The 27,134-nt window shown below is 45.6% G+C and overlaps 1 protein-coding gene across 1 annotated transcript in view; it reads right to left on the bottom strand.

Annotated features, from left to right (window-relative positions):
* Positions 1-185: 185 nt before the first annotated feature.
* flii (FLII actin remodeling protein) overlaps positions 186-27,134 on the bottom strand; it is a 113,173-nt gene continuing 86,224 nt past the window's right edge. Inside the window, 7 exon segments of the mRNA XM_065010891.1 lie at positions 186-320; positions 8,596-8,661; positions 11,215-11,427; positions 17,148-17,276; positions 17,588-17,648; positions 19,020-19,171; positions 19,931-20,147. Of these exon segments, the coding sequence (XP_064866963.1) occupies positions 186-320; positions 8,596-8,661; positions 11,215-11,427; positions 17,148-17,276; positions 17,588-17,648; positions 19,020-19,171; positions 19,931-20,147 (973 nt within the window).

The following is a 27,134-nucleotide window of genomic DNA, read 5'->3' on the forward strand; positions in this document are numbered from 1 at the left end:
AACCGGGAGGTGAGGGGGGGCAGGAAGGGTAAAGGAAGGAGAGGGGGCAGGAAGGGTAAAGGAAGGAGAGGGGAGGGAGGTGAGGCAGGGGGAGAGGGGTATCAAGCCGGTGAAACGCTGATATGATGAAGCCAACATAGACACAGCTTTGTCCTAAAGACCGTGGCCATGTAGAGTGGACGTGTCTACGCGAGCGCAGTCTTGAAGGCGCCCCAGCCGTGGAAGCATCGTGTGAAGCAGTGTGGCTCGTTTCCCTTCCTGACCAGACGCAGCTTCCTGGGGGTCTCCGTCTCCTTAGAACGCATGTGCTGGATGTAGACCTAGAGGAGACAAAACCACCTTCATTATGTCACCTAGAGGAGACAAAACCACCTTCATTATGTCACCTAGAGGAGACAAAACCACCTTCATTATGTCACCTAGAGGAGACAAAACCACCTTCATTATGTCACCTAGAGGAGACAAAACCACCTTCATTATGTCACCTAGAGGAGACAAAACCACCTTCATTATGTCACCTAGAGGAGACAAAACCACCTTCATTATGTCACCTAGAGGAGACAAAACCACCTTCATTATGTCACCTAGAGGAGACAAAACCACCTTCATTATGTTACCTAGAGGAGACAAAACCACCTTCATTATGTTACCTAGAGGAGACAAAACCACCTTCATTATGTTACCTAGAGGAGACAAAACCACCTTCATTATGTCACCTAGAGGAGACAAAACCACCTTCATTATGTCACCTAGAGGAGACAAAACCACCTTCATTATGTCACCTAGAGGAGACAAAACCACCTTCATTATGTCACCTAGAGGAGAAAACCACCTTCATTATGTCACCTAGAGGAGACAAAACCACCTTCATTATGTCACCTAGAGGAGACAAAACCACCTTCATTATGTCACCTAGAGGAGACAAAACCACCTTCATTATGTCACCTAGAGGAGACAAAACCACCTTCATTATGTCACCTAGAGGAGACAAAACCACCTTCATTATGTCACCTAGAGGAGACAAAACCACCTTCATTATGTCACCTAGAGGAGACAAAACCACCTTCATTATGTTACCTAGAGGAGACAAAACCACCTTCATTATGTTACCTAGAGGAGACAAAACCACCTTCATTATGTTACCTAGAGGAGACAAAACCACCTTCATTATGTCACCTAGAGGAGACAAAACCACCTTCATTATGTCACCTAGAGGAGACAAAACCACCTTCATTATGTCACCTAGAGGAGACAAAACCACCTTCATTATGTCACCTAGAGGAGACAAAACCACCTTCATTATGTCACCTAGAGGAGACAAAACCACCTTCATTATGTTACCTAGAGGAGACAAAACCACCTTCATTATAGATCTAGTAAAACAATAGACTGACATCTAGACACAGTAAAGATCTAGTAAAACAATAGACTGACAGAATGACATCTAGACACAGTAAAGATCTAGTAAAACAATAGACTGACAGAATGACATCTAGACACAGTAAAGATCTAGTAAAACAATAGACTGACAGACTGACATCTAGACACAGTAAAGATCTAGTAAAACAATAGACTGACAGAATGACATCTAGACACAGTAAAGATCTAGTAAAACAATAGACTGACAGAATGACATCTAGACACAGTAAAGATCTAGTAAAACAATAGACTGACATCTAGACACAGTAAAGATCTAGTAAAACAATAGACTGACAGAATGACATCTAGACACAGTAAAGATCTAGTAAAACAATAGACTGACAGAATGACACAGTAAAGATCTAGTAAAACAATAGACTGACATCTAGACACAGTAAAGATCTAGTAAAACAATAGACTGACAGACTGACATCTAGACACAGTAAAGATCTAGTAAAACAATAGACTGACAGAATGACATCTAGACACAGTAAAGATCTAGTAAAACAATAGACTGACAGAATGACATCTAGACACAGTAAAGATCTAGTAAAACAATAGACTAACAGAATGACATCTAGACACAGTAAAGATCTAGTAAAACAATAGACTAACAGAATGACATCTAGACACAGTAAAGATCTAGTAAAACAATAGACTGACAGAATGACATCTAGACACAGTAAAGATCTAGTAAAACAATAGACTGACAGAATGTCATCTAGACACAGTAAAGATCTAGTAAAACAATAGACTGACAGAATGACATCTAGACACAGTAAAGATCTAGTAAAACAATAGACTGACAGAATGACATCTAGACACAGTAAAGATCTAGTAAAACAATAGACTGACAGAATGACACAGTAAAGATCTAGTAAAACAATAGACTGACAGAATGACACAGTAAAGATCTAGTAAAACAATAGACTGACAGAATGACATCTAGACACAGTAAAGATCTAGTAAAACAATAGACTGACAGAATGACATCTAGACACAGTAAAGATCTAGTAAAACAATAGACTGACAGAATGACATCTAGACACAGTAAAGATCTAGTAAAACAATAGACTGACAGAATGACATCTAGACACAGTAAAGATCTAGTAAAACAATAGACTGACAGACTCATCTAGACACAGTAAAGATCTAGTAAAACAATAGACTGACAGAATGACATCTAGACACAGTAAAGATCTAGTAAAACAATAGACTGACAGAATGACATCTAGACACAGTAAAGATCTAGTAAAACAATAGACTGACAGAATGACATCTAGACACAGTAAAGATCTAGTAAAACAATAGACTGACAGAATGACACAGTAAAGATCTAGTAAAACAATAGACTGACAGACTGTCATCTAGACACAGTAAAGATCTAGTAAAACAATAGACTGACAGAATGACATCTAGACACAGTAAAGATCTAGTAAAACAATAGACTGACAGACTGACATCTAGACACAGTAAAGATCTAGTAAAACAATAGACTGACAGAATGACATCTAGACACAGTAAAGATCTAGTAAAACAATAGACTGACAGAATGACATCTAGACACAGTAAAGATCTAGTAAAACAATAGACTGACATCTAGACACAGTAAAGATCTAGTAAAACAACAGACTGACAGAATGACATCTAGACACAGTAAAGACCTAGTAAAACAATAGACTGACATCTAGACACAGTAAAGATCTAGTAAAACAATAGACTGACAGAATGACACAGTAAAGATCTAGTAAAACAACAGACTAACAGAATGACATCTAGACACAGTAAAGATCTAGTAAAACAACAGACTGACAGAATGACATCTAGACACAGTAAAGATCTAGTAAAACAATAGACTGACAGAATGACATCTAGACACAGTAAAGATCTAGTAAAACAATAGACTGACAGAATGACATCTAGACACAGTAAAGATCTAGTAAAACAATAGACTGACAGAATGACACAGTAAAGATCTAGTAAAACAATAGACTGACAGAATGACATCTAGACACAGTAAAGATCTAGTAAAACAATAGACTGACAGAATGACATCTAGACACAGTAAAGATCTAGTAAAACAATAGACTGACAGAATGACATCTAGACACAGTAAAGATCTAGTAAAACAATAGACTGACAGAATGATCATCTAGACACAGTAAAGATCTAGTAAAACAATAGACTGACATCTAGACACAGTAAAGATCTAGTAAAACAATAGACTGACAGAATGACATCTAGACACAGTAAAGATCTAGTAAAACAATAGACTGACAGAATGACATCTAGACACAGTAAAGATCTAGTAAAACAATAGACTGACATCTAGACACAGTAAAGATCTAGTAAAACAATAGACTGACATCTAGACACAGTAAAGATCTAGTAAAACAATAGACTGACATCTAGACACAGTAAAGATCTAGTAAAACAATAGACTGACATCTAGACACAGTAAAGATCTAGTAAAACAATAGACTGACAGAATGACATCTAGACACAGTAAAGATCTAGTAAAACAATAGACTGACAGAATGACATCTAGACACAGTAAAGATCTAGTAAAACAATAGACTGACAGAATGACATCTAGACACAGTAAAGATCTAGTAAAACAATAGACTGACAGAATGACATCTAGACACAGTAAAGATCTAGTAAAACAATAGACTGACAGAATGACACAGTAAAGATCTAGTAAAACAATAGACTGACAGAATGACATCTAGACACAGTAAAGATCTAGTAAAACAATAGACTGACAGAATGACATCTAGACACAGTAAAGATCTAGTAAAACAATAGACTGACAGAATGACATCTAGACACAGTAAAGATCTAGTAAAACAATAGACTGACAGAATGACATCTAGACACAGTAAAGATCTAGTAAAACAATAGACTGACATCTAGACACAGTAAAGATCTAGTAAAACAATAGACTGACAGAATGACATCTAGACACAGTAAAGATCTAGTAAAACAATAGACTGACAGAATGACATCTAGACACAGTAAAGATCTAGTAAAACAATAGACTGACAGAATGACATCTAGACACAGTAAAGATCTAGTAAAACAATAGACTGACAGAATGACATCTAGACACAGTAAAGATCTAGTAAAACAATAGACTGACAGAATGACATCTAGACACAGTAAAGATCTAGTAAAACAATAGACTGACAGAATGACATCTAGACACAGTAAAGATCTAGTAAAACAATAGACTGACAGAATCTGACACAGTAAAGATCAGATCTAGACACAGTAAAGATCTAGTAAAACAATAGACTGACAGAATGACATCTAGACACAGTAAAGATCTAGTAAAACAATAGACTGACATCTAGACACAGTAAAGATCTAGTAAAACAATAGACTGACAGAATGACATCTAGACACAGTAAAGATCTAGTAAAACAATAGACTGACAGAATGACATCTAGACACAGTAAAGATCTAGTAAAACAATAGACACAGAATGACATCTAGACACAGTAAAGATCTAGTAAAACAATAGACTGACAGAATGACATCTAGACACAGTAAAGATCTAGTAAAACAATAGACTGACAGAATGACATCTAGACACAGTAAAGATCTAGTAAAACAATAGACTGACAGAATGACATCTAGACACAGTAAAGATCTAGTAAAACAATAGACTGACAGAATGACATCTAGACACAGTAAAGATCTAGTAAAACAATAGACTGACAGAATGACATCTAGACACAGTAAAGATCTAGTAAAACAATAGACTGACAGAATGACATCTAGACACAGTAAAGATCTAGTAAAACAATAGACTGACAGAATGACATCTAGACACAGTAAAGATCTAGTAAAACAATAGACTGACAGAATGACATCTAGACACAGTAAAGATCTAGTAAAACAATAGACTGACAGAATGACATCTAGACACAGTAAAGATCTAGTAAAACAATAGACTGACAGAATGACATCTAGACACAGTAAAGATCTAGTAAAACAATAGACTGACAGAATGACATCTAGACACAGTAAAGATCTAGTAAAACAATAGACTGACAGAATGACATCTAGACACAGTAAAGATCTAGTAAAACAATAGACTGACAGAATGACATCTAGACACAGTAAAGATCTAGTAAAACAATAGACTGACAGAATGACATCTAGACACAGTAAAGATCTAGTAAAACAATAGACTGACAGAATGACATCTAGACACAGTAAAGATCTAGTAAAACAATAGACTGACAGAATGACATCTAGACACAGTAAAGATCTAGTAAAACAATAGACTGACAGAATGACATCTAGACACAGTAAAGATCTAGTAAAACAATAGACTGACAGAATGACATCTAGACACAGTAAAGATCTAGTAAAACAATAGACTGACAGAATGACATCTAGACACAGTAAAGATCTAGTAAAACAATAGACTGACAGAATGACACAGAAGTAAAGATCTAGTAAAACAATAGACTGACAGAATGACATCTAGACACAGTAAAGATCTAGTAAAACAATAGACTGACAGAATGACATCTAGACACAGTAAAGATCTAGTAAAACAATAGACTGACAGAATGACATCTAGACACAGTAAAGATCTAGTAAAACAATAGACTGACAGAATGACATCTAGACACAGTAAAGATCTAGTAAAACAATAGACTGACAGAATGACATCTAGACACAGTAAAGATCTAGTAAAACAATAGACTGACAGAATGACATCTAGACACAGTAAAGATCTAGTAAAACAATAGACTGACAGAATGACATCTAGACACAGTAAAGATCTAGTAAAACAATAGACTGACAGAATGACATCTAGACACAGTAAAGATCTAGTAAAACAATAGACTGACAGAATGACATCTAGACACAGTAAAGATCTAGTAAAACAATAGACTGACAGAATGACATCTAGACACAGTAAAGATCTAGTAAAACAATAGACTGACAGAATGACATCTAGACACAGTAAAGATCTAGTAAAACAATAGACTGACAGAATGACATCTAGACACAGTAAAGATCTAGTAAAACAATAGACTGACAGAATGACATCTAGACACAGTAAAGATCTAGTAAAACAATAGACTGACAGAATGACATCTAGACACAGTAAAGATCTAGTAAAACAATAGACAGAATGACATCTAGACACAGTAAAGATCTAGTAAAACAATAGACTGACAGAATGACATCTAGACACAGTAAAGATCTAGTAAAACAATAGACTGACAGAATGACATCTAGACACAGTAAAGATCTAGTAAAACAATAGACTGACAGAATGACATCAGAGTAAAGATCAGTAAAACAATCTGACAGTAAAACAATAAAGATCTAGTAAAACAATAGACTGACAGAATGACATCTAGACACAGTAAAGATCTAGTAAAACAATAGACTGACAGAATGACATCTAGACACAGTAAAGATCTAGTAAAACAATAGACTGACAGAATGACATCTAGACACAGTAAAGATCTAGTAAAACAATAGACTGACAGAATGACATCTAGACACAGTAAAGATCTAGTAAAACAATAGAGTGACATCTAGACACAGTAAAGATCTAGTAAAACAATAGACTGACAGAATGACATCTAGACACAGTAAAGATCTAGTAAAACAATAGACTGACAGAATGACATCTAGACACAGTAAAGATCTAGTAAAACAATAGACTGACAGAATGACATCTAGACACAGTAAAGATCTAGTAAAACAATAGACTGACAGAATGACATCTAGACACAGTAAAGATCTAGTAAAACAATAGACTGACAGAATGACATCTAGACACAGTAAAGATCTAGTAAAACAATAGACTGACAGAATGACATCTAGACACAGTAAAGATCTAGTAAAACAATAGACTGACAGAATGACATCTAGACACAGTAAAGATCTAGTAAAACAATAGACTGACAGACTGACATCTAGACACAGTAAAGATCTAGTAAAACAATAGACTGACAGAATGACATCTAGACACAGTAAAGATCTAGTAAAACAATAGACTGACAGAATGACATCTAGACACAGTAAAGATCTAGTAAAACAATAGACTGACAGAATGACATCTAGACACAGTAAAGATCTAGTAAAACAAAGACTGACATCTAGACACAGTAAAGATCTAGTAAAACAACAGACTGACATGACATAGACACAGTAAAGATCTAGTAAAACAATAGATCTGACACAGTAAAGATCTAGTCAGACTGACAGACACAGTAAAGATCTAGTAAAACAATAGACTGACAGAATGACATCTAGACACAGTAAAGATCTAGTAAAACAATAGACTGACAGAATGACATCTAGACACAGTAAAGATCTAGTAAAACAATAGACTGACAGAATGACATCTAGACACAGTAAAGATCTAGTAAAACAATAGACTGACAGAATGACATCTAGACACAGTAAAGATCTAGTAAAACAATAGACTGACAGAATGACATCTAGACACAGTAAAGATCTAGTAAAACAATAGACTGACAGAATGACATCTAGACACAGTAAAGATCTAGTAAAACAATAGACTGACAGAATGACATCTAGACACAGTAAAGATCTAGTAAAACAATAGACTGACAGAATGACATCTAGACACAGTAAAGATCTAGTAAAACAATAGACTGACAGAATGACATCTAGACACAGTAAAGATCTAGTAAAACAATAGACTGACAGAATGACATCTAGACACAGTAAAGATCTAGTAAAACAATAGACTGACAGAATGACATCTAGACACAGTAAAGATCTAGTAAAACAATAGACTGACAGAATGACATCTAGACACAGTAAAGATCTAGTAAAACAATAGACTGACAGAATGACACAGTAAAGATCTAGTAAAACAATAGACTGACAGAATGACATCTAGACACAGTAAAGATCTAGTAAAACAATAGACTGACAGAATGACATCTAGACACAGTAAATCATGAAAAGGTGGCCAGGGTTCAATCCCATCCACTCTGTCTCCTGTGCTCCATTTAAAGGTAATTGAGCCAACAGGGTTCACTGTGAATGTGGTCTTGGAACAGGAACATTGCCTTTAAATGGATCATAGCTGACAGAGTGGGATCGGATTCCAATTCCAGCCTAAAAATCATTACAGTAGAGGCGAGAGAAGGTCACATCGCTTACCTGGCAGGCTTTGAGGCTGAGTTTAATTTCTACCTGGCTGGTCTGAGTTCCCACCCACATGTACACCTGACAGAGAGAGAGACAGGAAACACTATTACAGGTGTAGTGTCCAGGCCCTGTATATAGACAGACAGGTGTAGTGTCCAGGTGTATATAGACAGACAGGTGTAGTGTCCAGGTGTATATAGACAGACAGGTGTAGTGTAAAGGCCCTGTATATAGACAGACAGGTGTAGTGTCCAGGTGTATATAGACAGACAGGTGTAGCGTCCAGGTGTATATAGACAGACAGGTGTAGCGTCCAGGTGTATATAGACAGACAGGTGTAGCGTCCAGGTGTATATAGACAGACAGGTGTAGCGTCCAGGTGTATATAGACAGACAGGTGTATATAAACAGACAGGTGTAGTGTCCAGGTGTATATAGACAGACAGGTGTAGCGTCCAGGTGTATATAGACAGACAGGTGTAGCGTCCAGGTGTATATAGACAGACAGGTGTAGTGTCCAGGTGTATATAGACAGACAGGTGTAGTGTCCAGGTGTATATAGACAGACAGGTGTAGTGTCCAGGCCCTGTATATAGACAGACAGGTGTAGCGTCCAGGTGTATATAGACAGACAGGTGTAGCGTCCAGGTGTATATAGACAGACAGGTGTAGCGTCCAGGTGTATATAGACAGACAGGTGTAGCGTCCAGGTGTATATAGACAGACAGGTGTAGCGTCCAGGTGTATATAGACAGACAGGTGTAGCGTCCAGGTGTATATAGACAGACAGGTGTAGTGTCCAGGTGTATATAGACAGACAGGTGTAGTGTCCAGGTGTATATAGACAGACAGGTGTATATAAACAGACAGGTGTAGTGTCCAGGTGTATATAGACAGACAGGTGTAGCGTCCAGGTGTATATAGACAGACAGGTGTATATAGACAGACAGGTGGTGTCCAGGTGTATATAGACAGACAGGTGTAGTGTAAAGGCCCTGTATATAGACAGACAGGTGTAGTGTCCAGGTGTATATAGACAGACAGGTGTAGTGTCCAGGTGTATATAGACAGACAGGTGTAGCGTCCAGGTGTATATAGACAGACAGGTGTAGTGTCCAGGTGTATATAGACAGACAGGTGTAGTGTCCAGGTGTATATAGACAGACAGGTGTAGTGTCCAGGTGTATATAGACAGACAGGTGTAGTGTCCAGGTGTATATAGACAGACAGGTGTAGCGTCCAGGTGTATATAGACAGACAGGTGTAGCGTCCAGGTGTATATAGACAGACAGGTGTAGCGTCCAGGTGTATATAAACAGACAGGTGTAGCGTCCAGGTGTATATAGACAGACAGGTGTAGTGTCCAGGTGTATATAGACAGACAGGTGTAGTGTCCAGGTGTATATAGACAGACAGGTGTAGTGTCCAGGTGTATATAGACAGACAGGTGTAGTGTCCAGGTGTATATAGACAGACAGGTGTAGCGTCCAGGTGTATATAGACAGACAGGTGTAGCGTCCAGGTGTATATAGACAGACAGGTGTAGCGTCCAGGTGTATATAGACAGACAGGTGTAGCGTCCAGGTGTATATAGACAGACAGGTGTAGCGTCCAGGTGTATATAGACAGACAGGTGTAGTGTCCAGGTGTATATAGACAGACAGGTGTAGTGTCCAGGTGTATATAGACAGACAGGTGTAGTGTCCAGGTGTATATAGACAGACAGGTGTAGTGTCCAGGTGTATATAGACAGACAGGTGTAGTGTCCAGGTGTATATAAACAGACAGGTGTAGTGTCCAGGCCCTGTATATAGACAGACAGGTGTAGTGTCCAGGCCCTGTATATAGACAGACAGGTGTAGTGTCCAGGCCCTGTATATAGACAGACAGGTGTAGTGTCCAGGTGTATATAAACAGACAGGTGTAGTGTCCAGGCCCTGTATATAGACAGACAGGTGTAGTGTCCAGGTGTATATAGACAGACAGGTGTAGTGTCCAGGTGTATATAGACAGACAGGTGTAGTGTCCAGGCCCTGTATATAGACAGACAGGTGTAGTGTCCAGGTGTATATAGACAGACAGGTGTAGTGTCCAGGTGTATATAGACAGACAGGTGTAGTGTCCAGGCCCTGTATATAGACAGACAGGTGTAGCGTCCAGGTGTATATAGACAGACAGGTGTAGTGTCCAGGTGTATATAGACAGACAGGTGTAGTGTCCAGGTGTATATAGACAGACAGGTGTAGTGTCCAGGTGTATATAGACAGACAGGTGTAGTGTCCAGGTGTATATAGACAGACAGGTGTAGTGTCCAGGTGTATATAGACAGACAGGTGTGTAGGTGTATATAGACCAGGTGTATATAGACAGACAGGTGTATATAGACGTCCAGGTGTATATAGACAGACAGGTGTAGCGTCCAGGTGTATATAGACAGACAGGTGTAGCGTCCAGGTGTATATAGACAGACAGGTGTAGCGTCCAGGTGTATATAGACAGACAGGTGTAGTGTCCAGGTGTATATAGACAGACAGGTGTAGTGTCCAGGTGTATATAGACAGACAGGTGTAGTGTCCAGGTGTATATAGACAGACAGGTGTAGCGTCCAGGTGTATATACAGCAAGTCCCACCTCTTTGCCGTTGTCCAGTAGCATGATGTCATCGTCGGCCAGGTCGTCCTGACAGAAGTCAGAACATTTCTCGGACACGGCGAAGTATCCCTTCTCATTGGAGCAACGGAACAGTCTGGCGTACTTCATATAGTCGGCGTCCTCGTCGTATACCTTCTGACAGCCAATCCCCACCCAGAAGAAGTTCTCCGGCTCCTCCCCCTCGTTGATCACCTAGGAGACACGAGCTCCGGGTCAAAGCAGGTTCTTACCATAGAATTATAATGATGTTTACCAGACAAACTGCCTCGGTCAGAGGTTCCATGTTAACCAGTCAAACTGCCTCGGTCAGAGGTTCTATCCATGTTAACCAGTCAAACTGCCTCGGTCAGAGGTTCCATCCATGTTTACCAGACAAACTGCCACGGTCAGAGGTTCCATCCATGTTAACCAGACAAACTGCCTCGGTCAGAGGTTCTATCCATGTTAACCAGACAAACTGCCACGGTCAGAGGTTCCATCCATGTTAACCAGACAAACTGCCTCGGTCAGAGGTTCTATCCATGTTAACCAGTCAAACTGCCACGGTCAGAGGTTCCATCCATGTTAACCAGACAAACTGCCTCGGTCAGAGGTTCTATCCATGTTAACCAGTCAAACTGCCTCGGTCAGAGGTTCCATCCATGTTTACCAGACAAACTGCCACGGTCAGAGGTTCCATCCATGTTAACCAGACAAACTGCCTCGGTCAGAGGTTCTATCCATGTTAACCAGTCAAACTGCCTCGGTCAGAGGTTCCATCCATGTTTACCAGACAAACTGCCACGGTCAGAGGTTCCATGTTAACCAGTCAAACTGCCTCGGTCAGAGGTTCCATGTTAACCAGTCAAACTGCCACGGTCAGAGGTTCCATGTTAACCAGTCAAACTGCCACGGTCAGAGGTTCCATGTTAACCAGTCAAACTGCCTCGGTCAGAGGTTCCATCCATGTTAACCAGTCAAACTGCCACGGTCAGAGGTTCCATCCATGTTAACCAGTCAAACTGCCTCGGTCAGAGGTTCCATCCATGTTAACCAGTCAAACTGCCTCGGTCAGAGGTTCCATCCATGTTAACCAGTCAAACTGCCTCGGTCAGAGGTTCCATCCATGTTAACCAGTCAAACTGCCACGGTCAGAGGTTCCATCCATGTTAACCAGTCAAACTGCCTCGGTCAGAGGTTCCATCCATGTTAACCAGTCAAACTGCCTCGGTCAGAGGTTCCATCCATGTTAACCAGTCAAACTGCCTCGGTCAGAGGTTCCATCCATGTTAACCAGTCAAACTGCCTCGGTCAGAGGTTCCATCCATGTTAACCAGTCAAACTGCCACGGTCAGAGGTTCCATCCATGTTAACCAGTCAAACTGCCACGGTCAGAGGTTCCATGTTAACCAGTCAAACTGCCTCGGTCAGAGGTTCCATCCATGTTAACCAGTCAAACTGCCACGGTCAGAGGTTCCATGTTAACCAGTCAAACTGCCACGGTCAGAGGTTCCATCCATGTTAACCAGTCAAACTGCCTCGGTCAGAGGTTCCATCCATGTTAACCAGTCAAACTGCCTCGGTCAGAGGTTCCATGTTAACCAGTCAAACTGCCTCGGTCAGAGGTTCCATGTTAACCAGTCAAACTGCCACGGTCAGAGGTTCCATCCATGTTAACCAGTCAAACTGCCTCGGTCAGAGGTTCCATCCATGTTAACCAGTCAAACTGCCTCGGTCAGAGGTTCCATCCATGTTAACCAGTCAAACTGCCACGGTCAGAGGTTCCATGTTAACCAGTCAAACTGCCACGGTCAGAGGTTCTATCCATGTTAACCAGTCAAACTGCCTCGGTCAGAGGTTCTATCCATGTTAACCAGTCAAACTGCCACGGTCAGAGGTTCCATGTTAACCAGTCAAACTGCCACGGTCAGAGGTTCCATCCATGTTAACCAGTCAAACTGCCTCGGTCAGAGGTTCCATCCATGTTAACCAGTCAAACTGCCACGGTCAGAGGTTCCATGTTAACCAGTCAAACTGCCACGGTCAGAGGTTCTATCCATGTTAACCAGTCAAACTGCCACGGTCAGAGGTTCTATCCATGTTAACCAGTCAAACTGCCACGGTCAGAGGTTCCATGTTAACCAGTCAAACTGCCACGGTCAGAGGTTCCATGTTAACCAGTCAAACTGCCACGGTCAGAGGTTCCATGTTAACCAGTCAAACTGCCACAGACAGGTGTAACAGACAGGTATAACATACAGTCAGGTGTAACAGACAGATGTACCTGTTTGCTGTAGGTGTAACAGACAGACAGGTGTAACAGACAGGTATAACATACAGTCAGGTGTAACAGACAGGTGTAACATACAGTCAGGTGTAACAGACAGACAGGTGTAACAGACAGACGTACCTGTTTGCTGTAGGTGTAACAGACAGACAGGTGTAACAGACAGGTATAACATACAGTCAGGTGTAACAGAGTCAGGTGTAACAGACAGACAGGTGTAACAGACAGACAGGTGTAACAGACAGACAGGTGTAACAGACAGACACAACATACAGTCAGGTATAACATACAGTCAGGTGTAACAGACAGGTATAACAGACAGACAGGTATAACATACAGTCAGGTGTAACAGACAGGTATAACATACAGTCAGGTGTAACAGACAGGTATAACAGACAGACAGGTATAACAGACAGATGTACCTGTTTGTTGTAGGTATAACAGACAGACAGGTGTAACAGTCAGGTGTAACAGACAGGTATAACAGACAGACAGGTGTAACAGACAGGTGTAACAGCCAGATGTACCTGTTTGCTGTAGGTATAACAGACAGACAGGTATAACATACAGTCAGGTGTAACAGACAGACAGGTGTAACAGACAGATGTACCTGTTTGCTGTAGGTATAACAGACAGACAGGTGTAACAGACAGACAGGTGTAACAGACAGACAGGTATAACATACAGTCAGGTGTAACAGACAGGTATAACATACAGTCAGGTGTAACAGACAGACAGGTGTAACAGACAGGTATAACATACAGTCAGGTGTAACAGACAGACAGGTGTAACAGACAGACAGGTGTAACAGACAGATGTACCTGTTTGCTGTAGGTATAACAGACAGACAGGTGTAACAGACAGGTATAACATACAGTCAGGTGTAACAGACAGACAGGTGTAACAGACAGGTATAACAGACAGTCAGGTGTAACAGACAGACGGGTGTAACAGCCAGATGTACCTGTTTGCTGTAGGTATAACAGACAGACAGGTATAACATACAGTCAGGTGTAACAGACAGACAGGTGTAACAGACAGATGTACCTGTTTGCTGTAGGTATAACAGACAGACAGGTGTAACAGACAGGTATAACATACAGTCAGGTGTAACAGACAGACAGGTGTAACAGCCAGATGTACCTGTTTGCTGTAGGTGTAACAGACAGACAGGTATAACATACAGTCAGGTGTAACAGACAGGTATAACATACAGTCAGGTGTAACAGACAGACAGGTGTAACAGACAGACAGGTGTAACAGCCAGACGTACCTGTTTGCTGTAGGTATAACATACAGTCAGGTGTAACAGACAGGTATAACATACAGTCAGGTGTAACAGACAGACAGGTGTAACAGACAGACAGGTGTAACAGCCAGATGTACCTGTTTGCTGTAGGTATAACAGACAGACAGGTGTAACAGCCAGGTGTACCTGTTTGCTGTAGGTATAACAGACAGACAGGTGTAACAGACAGGTATAACATACAGTCAGGTGTAACAGACAGGTGTAACATACAGTCAGGTGTAACAGACAGGTATAACAGACAGACAGGTGTAACAGACAGGTATAACATACAGTCAGGTGTAACAGACAGACAGGTGTAACAGCCAGATGTACCTGTTTGCTGTAGGTGTAACAGACAGGTATAACATACAGTCAGGTGTAACAGACAGACAGGTGTAACAGACAGGTGTACCTGTTTGCTGTAGGTATAACAGACAGGTATAACAGACAGACAGGTGTAACGGACAGACAGGTGTAACAGCCAGATGTACCTGTTTGCTGTAGGTGTAACAGACAGACAGGTGTAACAGACAGACAGGTTTAACAGACAGGTGTAACATACAAGACAGGTGTAACAGACAGACAGGTGTAACAGACAGGTGTAACAGACAGGTATAACAGACAGACAGGTGTAACAGACAGACAGGTATAACAGACAGACAGGTGTAACAGACAGGTGTAACAAACAGACAGGTGTAACAGACAGACAGGTATAACAGACAGGTATAACATACAGACAGGTGTAACGGACAGATGTACCTGTTTGCTGTAGGTGTAACAGACAGACAGGTGTAACAGACAGACAGGTGTAACAGACAGACAGGTGTAACAGACAGGTATAACAGACAGACAGGTGTAACAGACAGACAGGTATAACAGACAGACAGGTGTAACAGACAGGTGTAACATACAAGACAGGTGTAACAGACAGACAGGTGTAACAGACAGGTGTAACATACAGACAGGTGTAACAGACAGGTGTAACAGACAGGTGTAACAGACAGGTATAACAGACAGACAGGTGTAACAGACAGACAGGTGTAACAGACAGACAGGTGTAACAGACAGGTGTAACAAACAGACAGGTGTAACAGACAGACAGGTATAACAGACAGATGTACCTGTTTGCTGTAGGTGTAACAGACAGACAGGTGTAACAGACAGGTGTACCTGTTTGCTGTAGGTATAACAGACAGGTATAACATACAGTCAGGTGTAACAGACAGGTATAACAGACAGACAGGTGTAACGGACAGACAGGTGTAACAGCCAGATGTACCTGTTTGCTGTAGGTGTAACAGACAGACACGTGTAACAGACAGACAGGTGTAACAGACAGGTGTAACAGACAGGTATAACAGACAGACAGGTGTAACAGACAGACAGGTGTAACAGACAGACAGGTATAACAGCCAGACAGGTGTAACAGACAGGTATAACACAGACAGGTATAACAGACAGGTGTAACAGACAGGTGTAACAGACAGACAGGTATAACAGACAGATGTACCTGTTTGCTGTAGGTGTAACAGACAGACAGGTGTAACAGACAGGTATAACAGACAGACAGGTATAACAGACAGGTGTAACAGACAGGTGTAACAGACAGGTGTAACAGACAGGTGTAACAGACAGACAGGTGTAACAGACAGGTGTAACAGACAGACAGGTGTAACAGACAGGTGTAACAGACAGACAGGTGTAACAGACAGGTGTAACAGACAGGTGTAACAGACAGACAGGTGTAACAGACAGACAGGTGTAACAGACAGGTGTAACAGACAGACAGGTGTAACAGACAGGTGTAACAGACAGGTGTAACAGACAGGTGTAACAGACAGACAGGTGTAACAGACAGACAGGTGTAACAGACAGACAGGTGTAACAGACAGGTGTAACAGACAGGTGTAACAGACAGACAGGTGTAACAGACAGACAGGTGTAACAGACAGGTATAACAGACAGGTGTAACAGACAGACAGGTGTAACAGAGACAGGTGTAACAGACAGGTGTAACAGACAGGTGTAACAGACAGGTGTAACAGACAGGTGTAACAGACAGACAGGTGTAACAGGTATAACAGACAGGTGTAACAGACAGGTGTAACAGACAGACAGGTGTAACAGACAGGTGTAACAGACAGGTGTAACAGACAGACAGGTGTAACAGACAGGTGTAACAGACAGGTGTAACAGACAGGTGTAACAGACAGGTGTAACAGACAGACAGGTGTAACAGACAGACAGGTGTAACAGACAGGTATAACAGACAGGTGTAACAGAGACAGGTGTAACAGACAGACAGGTGTAACAGACAGACAGGTGTAACAGACAGACAGGTGTAACAGACAGGTGTACCTGTTTGCTGTAGGTGTCATCAAACATACAGTTCATGATGTCTTCCGCCAGTTTGGCCTCATCAGGATCAGCAGCCCGGCCCACCCAGGTATACACTATCCCCTGGTTGTCTGTGCTCTCAAACGGCACCTACACACACACACACACACACACACACACACACACACACACACACACACACACACACACTATTAAGCTACTTACATGTTACACTCAATTAAAGTTCTGACAGGTTAAAAGGTTTCTTTCAGTGTGATATGTCCTGTGTTATCGAGGTCAGAGGTCGGTGTGTCTCAGGTATATAACTGACCTTGAGGATGAGAGAGGGGAGAAGGGAGAGGTCAGAGGTCAGTGTGTCTCAGGTATATAACTGACCTTGAGGATGAGAGAGGGGAGAAGGGAGAGGTCAGAGGTCAGTGTGTCTCAGGTATATAACTGACCTTGAGGATGAAGCAGAACTCTGAGTTCAGGTTACTGGAGTCCGTTCCTATCTGGATGGTCCTGGAGAGAGGAGAGAGAGAGGAGAGAGAGAGGGGAGAGGGGAGAGGGGAGAGAGAGAGGAGAGGAAGAGGAGAGCAAGAGAGAAGAAGAAAGAGAGGGTGAGGGCGAGAGAGGAGAGCAAGAGAGGAGAGAAGGGAGAGAGGAGAGAGAGAGGGGAGAGGAGAGAGAGAGAGAGGGGAGAAGGGAGAGAGGAGAGAGAGAGAGAGAGAGAGAGAGAGAGAGAGGGGAGAGGGAGAGAGGAGAGAGAGAGAGAGAGAGAGGGGAGAGGGAGAGAGGGAGAGAGAAGGGAGAGAGAGAGAGAGAGGAGAGGAAAGAGAGAGAGGGGAGAGGAGAGAGGAGAGAGAGAGAGAGGAGAGGAGAGAGAGAGAGGGGAGAAGAGAGAGGAGAGAGGGGAGAAGGGAGAGAGGAGAGGAAAGCAAGAGAGGAGAGGATAGGGAGAAAGAGGGAGAGGAGAACAAGAGAGGAGAGGAGAGAGGAGAGTAAGAGAGGTGAGGAGAGAGGGCGAGGGAGAGAGGAGAGGAGAGAGGGCGAGGGAGAGAGGAGAGCAAGAGAGGAGAGGAGAGAGAGCGAGGGAGAGAGGAGAGCAAGAGAGAGAGGAGAGCAAGAGAGGTGAGGAGAGAGGGCGAGGGAGAGGAGAGAGCGAGGGAGAGAGGAGAGCAAGAGAGAGAGGAGAGCAAGAGAGAGAGGAGAGAGGGCGAGGGAGAGAGGAGAGCAAGAGAGGAGAGGAGAGAGAGCGAGGGAGAGAGGAGAGCAAGAGAGGTGAGGAGAGCAAGAGAGGTGAGGAGAGAGGGCGAGGGAGAGGAGAGGAGAGAGGGAGAGAGGAGAGAGGAGAGAGAGCGAGGGAGAGAGGAGAGCAAGAGAGGTGAGGAGAGAGGGCGAGGGAGAGAGGAGAGCAAGAGAGGAGAGGAGAGAGGGCGAGAGGAGAGCAAGAGAGGTGAGGAGAGAGGGCGAGGGAGAGAGGAGAGGAGAGAGAGAGAGAGGGGAGAGAAGAGGAGAGAGGAGAGCAAGAGATGAGAGGAGAGGGAGAAAGAGAGGGAGAGGAGAGAGAGAAAGGAGAGAGGGAGAGGAGAGAGGAGAGGGAGAAAGAGAGGGAGAGGAGAGAGAGAAAGGAGAGAGGGAGAGGAGAGGGAGAAAGAGAGGGAGAGGAGAGCTTCAGTTGGCCTCCATTGAAAAACAACGTCTCCTCGTCACAGCCGTTCTAGTGTCACATACCTGGTTTACAGTTTGAGTACAGAGAGCGCTGCCATTGGTGCGTATGTGGTAGAGGGGGTGTGTACCTGGTACAGAGAGCGCTGCTATGTGGTAGAGGGGGTGTGTACCTGGTACAGAGAGCGCTGCCATTGGTGCGTATGTGGTAGAGGGGGCGTGTACCTGGTACAGAGAGCGCTGCCATTGGTGCGTATGTGGTAGAGGGAGGGCTGGGCATCGATCTTCTGTTTCCTCTTTCCTTTATGAACAACGAACTTCCTCTTGAAGTGAGACAGGAACTTGAGGTTCTCCTGCTGCTGAGTCATACGGACCACCTGCAGAGAACAGATATTAGTGAGACAGGAACTTGAGGTTCTCCTGAGTCATACGGACCACCTGCAGAGAACAGATATTAGTGAGACAGGAACTTGAGGTTCTCCTGAGTCATACGGACCCACCTACAGAGAACAGATATTAGTGAGACAGGAACCACCTGCAGAGAACAGATATTAGTGAGACAGGAACTTGAGGTTCTCCTGAGTCATACGGACCCACCTACAGAGAACAGATATTAGGTACCGACCGTACTAAACATTAGGAACCTCTAGCTTCCCAGGGAAGAGGGATGTCAGTTTCCCAGGGAAGAGGGATGTCTCACTGTGTGCCTCCAGTTTCCCAGGGAAGAGGGATGTCTGTCCTGTGTGTGTGTCCAGTTTCCCAGGAAGAGGGATGTGTGTGTGTGTGTGTGTGTGTGTGTGTGTACCTCCAGTTTCCCAGGGAAGAGGGATGTCTCATCCTACTGTGTGTGTGTGTGTGTGTGTGTGTGTACCTCCAGTTTCCCAGGGAAGAGGGATGTCTCATCCTACTGTGTGTGTGTGTGTGTGTGTGTGCCTCCAGTTTCCCAGGAAGAGGGATGTCTAGTCCTACTGTGTGTGTGTGTGTGTGTGTGTGTGTGTGTGTGTGTGTGTGTGTGTGTGTATGTGTGTGTGTGTGTGTGTGTGTGTGTGTGTGTGTGTGTGTGTGTACCTCCAGTTTCCCAGGGAAGAGGGATGTCTCATCCTACTGTGTGTGTGTGTGTGTGTGTGTGTGTGTACCTCCAGTTTCCCAGGGAAGAGACTCTCAAACTTTTTCTGCAGAGAGAAGGTGAAGGTGAGCCAGCCCATGTTGGAGGCCTGCCGGCCCTGCCAGAAATACACAACACACTGGAAGTCTTCCTCCACCCTCTCCTCCTCCTCTTCCTCTCCTCCGTGGTGGCCGTGTCTCTCCTTCTTCTCCTTGTCCTCATCGTCGTATTCTACTGGCACCCAATACCTACACACACACACGGAATTGAGGTCAACATTTCCTTCAGACAGACCTACAGTCCTGAGACAGACCTACAGTCCTCCTACAGTCCTGAGACAGACCTACAGTCCTGAGACAGACCTACAGTCCTGAGACAGACCTACAGTCCTGAGACAGACCCACAGTCCTCCTACAGTCCTGAGACAGACCTACAGTCCTCCTACAGTCCTGAGACAGACCTACAGTCCTGAGACAGACCTACAGTCCTGAGACAGACCTACAGTCCTCAGACAGACCTACAGTCCTCCTACAGTCCTGAGACAGACCTACAGTCCTGAGACAGACCTACAGTCCTCCTACAGTCCTGAGACAGACCTACAGTCCTCCTACAGTCCTGAGACAGACCTCCAGTCCTGAGACAGACCTACAGTCCTAAGACAGACCTACAGTCCTGAGACAGACCTACAGTCCTCCTACAGTCCTGAGACAGACCTACAGTCCTGAGACAGACCTACAGTCCTCCTACAGTCCTGAGACAGACCTACAGTTCTAAGACAGACCTACAGTCCTGAGACAGACCTACAGTCCTCCTACAGTCCTGAGACAGACCTACAGTCCTAAGACAGACCTACAGTCCTAAGACAGACCTACAGTCCTCCTACAGTCCTGAGACAGACCTACAGTCCTAAGACAGACCTACAGTCCTAAGACAGACCTACAGTCCTGAGACAGACCTACAGTCCTGAGACAGACCTACAGTCCTAAGACAGACCTACAGTCCTAAGACAGACCTACAGACAGACCTACAGTCCTCCTACAGTCCTGAGACAGACCTACAGTCCTAAGACAGACCTACAGTCCTGAGACAGACCTACAGTCCTCCTACAGTCCTGAGACAGACCTACAGTCCTGAGACAGACCCACAGTCCTGAGACAGACCCACAGTCCTGAGACAGACCTACAATCCTGAGACAGACCTACAATCCTGAGACAGACCTACAGTCCTGAGACAGACCCACAGTCCTGAGACAGACCCACAGTCCTGAGACAGACCCACAGTCCTGAGACAGACCCACAGTCCTGAGACAGACCCACAGTCCTGAGACAGACCTACAATCCTGAGACAGACCCACAATCCTGAGACAGACCCACAGTCCTGAGACAGACCCACAGTCCTGAGACAGACCCACAGTCCTGAGACAGACCTACAGTCCTGAGACAGACCTACAGTCCTGAGACAGACCTACAGTCCTGAGACAGACCTACAGTCCTCAGACAGACCTACAGTCCTCTTACAGTCCTGAGACAGACCTACAGTCCTGAGACAGACCCACAGTCCTCCTACAGTCCTGAGACAGACCTACAGTCCTAAGACAGACCTACAGTCCTGAGACAGACCTACAGTCCTCCTACAGTCCTGAGACAGACCTACAGTCCTAAGACAGACCTACAGTCCTCCTACAGTCCTGAGACAGACCTACAGTCCTAAGACAGACCTACAGTCCTGAGACAGACCTACAGTCCTGAGACAGACCTACAGTCCTGAGACAGACCTACAGTCCTGAGACAGACCCACAGTCCTGAGACAGACCTACAGTCCTCCTACAGTCCTGAGACAGACCTACAGTCCTGAGACAGACCTACAGTCCTGAGACAGACCCACAGTCCTGAGACAGACCCACAGTCCTGAGACAGACCCACAGTCCTGAGACAGACCCACAGTCCTCCTACAGTCCTGAGACAGACCTACAGTCCTAAGACAGACCTACAGTCCTCCTACAGTCCTGAGACAGACCTACAGTCCTAAGACAGACCTACAGTCCTAAGACAGACCTACAGTCCTGAGACAGACCTACAGTCCTGAGACAGACCTACAGTCCTGAGACAGACCTACAGTCCTAAGACAGACCTACATTCCTGAGACAGACCTACAGTCCTCCTACAGTCCTGAGACAGACCTACAGTCCTGAGACAGACCCACAGTCCTGAGACAGACCCACAGTCCTGAGACAGACCCACAGTCCTGAGACAGACCCACAGTCCTGAGACAGACCTACAGTCCTGAGACAGACCTACAGTCCTGAGACAGACCTACAGTCCTGAGACAGACCTACAGTCCTGAGACAGACCTACAGTCCTGAGACAGACCTACAGTCCTGAGACAGACCTACAGTCCTGAGACAGACCTACAGTCCTGAGACAGACCTACAGTCCTGAGACAGACCTACAGTCCTCCTACAGTCCTGAGACAGACCTACAGTCCTAAGACAGACCTACAGTCCTGAGACAGACCTACAGTCCTCCTACAGTCCTGAGACAGACCTACAGTCCTAAGACAGACCTACAGTCCTCCTACAGTCCTGAGACAGACCTACAGTCCTAAGACAGACCTACAGTCCTCAGACAGACCTACAGTCCTCCTACAGTCCTGAGACAGACCTACAGTCCTAAGACAGACCTACAGTCCTGAGACAGACCTACAGTCCTCCTACAGTCCTGAGACAGACCTACAGTCCTAAGACAGACCTACAGTCCTCCTACAGTCCTGAGACAGACCTACAGTCCTAAGACAGACCTACAGTCCTAAGACAGACCTACAGTCCTGAGACAGACCTACAGTCCTAAGACAGACCTACAGTCCTGAGACAGACCTACAGTCCTGAGACAGACCTACAGTCCTCCTACAGTCCTGAGACAGACCTACAGTCCTGAGACAGACCTACAGTCCTGAGACAGACCTACAGTCCTGAGACAGACCTACAGTCCTCCTACAGTCCTGAGACAGACCTACAGTCCTGAGACAGACCTACAGTCCTGAGACAGACCCATAGTCCTGAGACAGACCCACAGTCCTGAGACAGACCCACAGTCCTGAGACAGACCTACAGTCCTGAGACAGACCTACAGTCCTCCTACAGTCCTGAGACAGACCTACAGTCCTCCTACAGTCCTGAGACAGACCTACAGTCCTGAGACAGACCTACAGTCCTCCTACAGTCCTGAGACAGACCTACAGTCCTCCTACAGTCCTGAGACAGACCTACAGTCCTAAGACAGACCTACAGTCCTGAGACAGACCTACAGTCCTCCTACAGTCCTGAGACAGAGTCCTGAGACAGACCTACAGTCCTGAGACAGACCTACAGTCCTGAGACAGACCTACAGTCCTGAGACAGACCCACAGTCCTGAGACAGACCCACAGTCCTCCTACAGTCCTGAGACAGACCTACAGTCCAACTAGTCCTCCTACAGTCCTGAGACAGACCTACAGTCCTGAGACAGACCTACAGTCCTGAGACAGGACCCACAGTCCTGAGACAGACCCACAGTCCTGAGACAGTCCTCCTACAGTCCTGAGACAGGCCTACAGTCCTGAGACAGGCCTACGGTCCTGAGACAGACATACGGTCCTGAGACAGACCTACGGTCCTGAGACAGACCTACGGTCCTGAGACAGACCTATGGTCCTGAGACAGACCTACGGTCCTGAGACAGACCTACGGTCCTGAGACAGACCTACGGTCCTGAGACAGACCTACAGTCCTGAGACAGACCTACAGTCCTGAGACAGACCCACAGTCCTGAGACAGACCTACAGTCCTCCTACAGTCCTGAGACAGACCTACAGTCCAACTAGTCCTCCTACAGTCCTGAGACAGACCTACAGTCCTGAGACAGACCTACAGTCCAACTACAGTCCTCCTACAGTCCTGAGACAGACCTACAGTCCTGAGACAGACCCACAGTCCTGAGACAGACCCACAGTCCTCCTACAGTCCTGAGACAGACCTACAGTCCTCCTACAGTCCTGAGACAGACCTACAGTCCTGAGACAGACCCACAGTCCTCCTACAGTCCTGAGACAGACCTACAGTCCTGAGACAGACCTACAGTCCTGAGACAGACCTACAGTCCTCCTACAGTCCTGAGACAGACCTACAGTCCTGAGACAGACCTACAGTCCTGAGACAGACCTACAGTCCTGAGACAGACCCACAGTCCTGAGACAGACCTACAGTCCTCCTACAGTCCTGAGACAGACCTACAGTCCAACTACAGTCCTCCTACAGTCCTCCTACAGTCCTGAGACAGACCTACAGTCCTGAGACAGACCTACAGTCCTCCTACAGTCCTCCTACGGTCCTGAGACAGACCTACAGTCCTCCTACAGTCCTGAGACAGACCTACAGTCCTCCTACAGTCCTGAGACAGACCTACAGTCCTCCTACAGTCTACAGTCCTGAGACAGACCTACAGTCCTCCTACAGTCCTGAGACAGACCTACAGTCCTCCTACAGTCCTGAGACAGACCTACAGTCCTGAGACAGACCTACAGTCCTGAGACAGACCTACAGTCCTCCTACAGTCCTGAGACAGACCTACAGTCCTGAGACAGACCTACAGTCCTCCTACAGTCCTACAGTCCTGAGACAGACCTACAGTCCTGAGACAGACCTACGGTCCTGAGACAGACCTACAGTCCTCCTACAGTCCTAAGACAGACCTACAGTCCTGAGACAGACCTACAGTCCTGAGACAGACCCACAGTCCTGAGACAGACCCACAGTCCTGAGACAGACCTACAGTCCTCCTACAGTCCTGAGACAGACCTACAGTCCAACTAGTCCTCCTACAGTCCTGAGACAGACCTACAGTCCTGAGACAGACCCACAGTCCTGAGACAGACCTACAGTCCTCCTACAGTCCTGAGACAGACCTACAGTCCAACTACAGTCCTCCTACAGTCCTGAGACAGACCTACAGTCCTGAGACAGACCTACAGTCCTCCTACAGTCCTCCTACGGTCCTGAGACAGACCTACAGTCCTCCTACAGTCCTGAGACAGACCTACAGTCCTGAGACAGACCTACAGTCCTCCTACAGTCCTGAGACAGACCTACAGTCCTGAGACAGACCTACAGACCTACAGTCCTGAGACAGACCTACAGTCCTCCTACAGTCCTGAGACAGTCCTACAGTCCTGAGACAGACCTACAGTCCTGAGACAGACCTACAGTCCTGAGACAGACCTACGGTCCTGAGACAGACCTACAGTCCTCCTACAGTCCTAAGACAGACCTACAGTCCTGAGACAGACCTACAGTCCTGAGACAGACCCACAGTCCTGAGACAGACCCACAGTCCTGAGACAGACCCACAGTCCTGAGACAGACCCACAGTCCTGAGACAGACCTACAGTCCTGAGACAGACCTACAGTCCTGAGACAGACCTACAGTCCTCCTACAGTCCTGAGACAGACCTACAGTCCTGAGACAGACCTACAGTCCTGAGACAGACCTACAGTCCTGAGACAGACCTACAGTCCTGAGACAGACCCACAGTCCTGAGACAGACCTCCTACAGTCCTGAGACAGACCTACAGTCCAACTAGTCCTCCTACAGTCCTGAGACAGACCTACAGTCCTGAGACAGAACTACAGTCCTGAGACAGGACCCACAGTCCTGAGACAGACCCACAGTCCTGAGACAGACCTACAGTCCTCCTACAGTCCTGAGACAGGCCTACAGTCCTGAGACAGGCCTACAGTCCTGAGACAGGCCTACGGTCCTGAGACAGACATACGGTCCTGAGACAGACCTACGGTCCTGAGACAGACCTACGGTCCTGAGACAGACCTACGGTCCAACTAGTCCTCCTACAGTCCTGAGACAGACCTACAGTCCTGAGACAGACCCACAGTCCTGAGACAGACCTACAGTCCTCCTACAGTCCTGAGACAGACCTACAGTCCAACTACAGTCCTCCTACAGTCCTGAGACAGACCTACAGTCCTGAGACAGACCTACAGTCCTCCTACAGTCCTCCTACGGTCCTGAGACAGACCTACAGTCCTCCTACAGTCCTGAGACAGACCTACAGTCCTGAGACAGACCTACAGTCCTCCTACAGTCCTGAGACAGACCTACAGTCCTGAGACAGACCTACAGACCTACAGTCCTGAGACAGACCTACAGTCCTCCTACAGTCCTGAGACAGTCCTACAGTCCTCCTACAGTCCTGAGACAGTCCTACAGTCCTGAGACAGACCTACAGTCCTGAGACAGACCTACAGTCCTGAGACAGACCTACGGTCCTGAGACAGACCTACAGTCCTCCTACAGTCCTAAGACAGACCTACAGTCCTGAGACAGACCTACAGTCCTGAGACAGACCCACAGTCCTGAGACAGACCCACAGTCCTGAGACAGACCCACAGTCCTGAGACAGACCCACAGTCCTGAGACAGACCCACAGTCCTGAGACAGACCTACAGTCCTCCTACAGTCCTGAGACAGACCTACAGTCCTGAGACAGACCTACAGTCCTCCTACAGTCCTGAGACAGACCTACAGTCCTGAGACAGACCTACAGTCCTGAGACAGACCTACAGTCCTGAGACAGACCTACAGTCCTGAGACAGACCCACAGTCCTGAGACAGACCTCCTACAGTCCTGAGACAGACCTACAGTCCAACTAGTCCTCCTACAGTCCTGAGACAGACCTACAGTCCTGAGACAGAACTACAGTCCTGAGACAGGACCCACAGTCCTGAGACAGACCCACAGTCCTGAGACAGACCTACAGTCCTCCTACAGTCCTGAGACAGGCCTACGGTCCTGAGACAGGCCTACGGTCCTGAGACAGGCCTACGGTCCTGAGACAGACATACGGTCCTGAGACAGACCTACGGTCCTGAGACAGACCTACGGTCCTGAGACAGACCTACGGTCCTGAGACAGACCTACAGTCCTGAGACAGACCTACAGTCCTGAGACAGACCCACAGTCCTGAGACAGACCTACAGTCCTCCTACAGTCCTGAGACAGACCTACAGTCCAACTAGTCCTCCTACAGTCCTGAGACAGACCTACAGTCCTGAGACAGACCTACAGTCCAACTACAGTCCTCCTACAGTCCTGAGACAGACCCACAGTCCTGAGACAGACCTACAGTCCTGAGACAGACCCACAGTCCTGAGACAGACCCACAGTCCTCCTACAGTCCTGAGA

The sequence above is a fragment of the Oncorhynchus nerka genome, linkage group LG26 (genome assembly GCF_034236695.1).
Source record: "Oncorhynchus nerka isolate Pitt River linkage group LG26, Oner_Uvic_2.0, whole genome shotgun sequence".
Lineage (NCBI taxonomy): Eukaryota > Metazoa > Chordata > Actinopteri > Salmoniformes > Salmonidae > Oncorhynchus > Oncorhynchus nerka.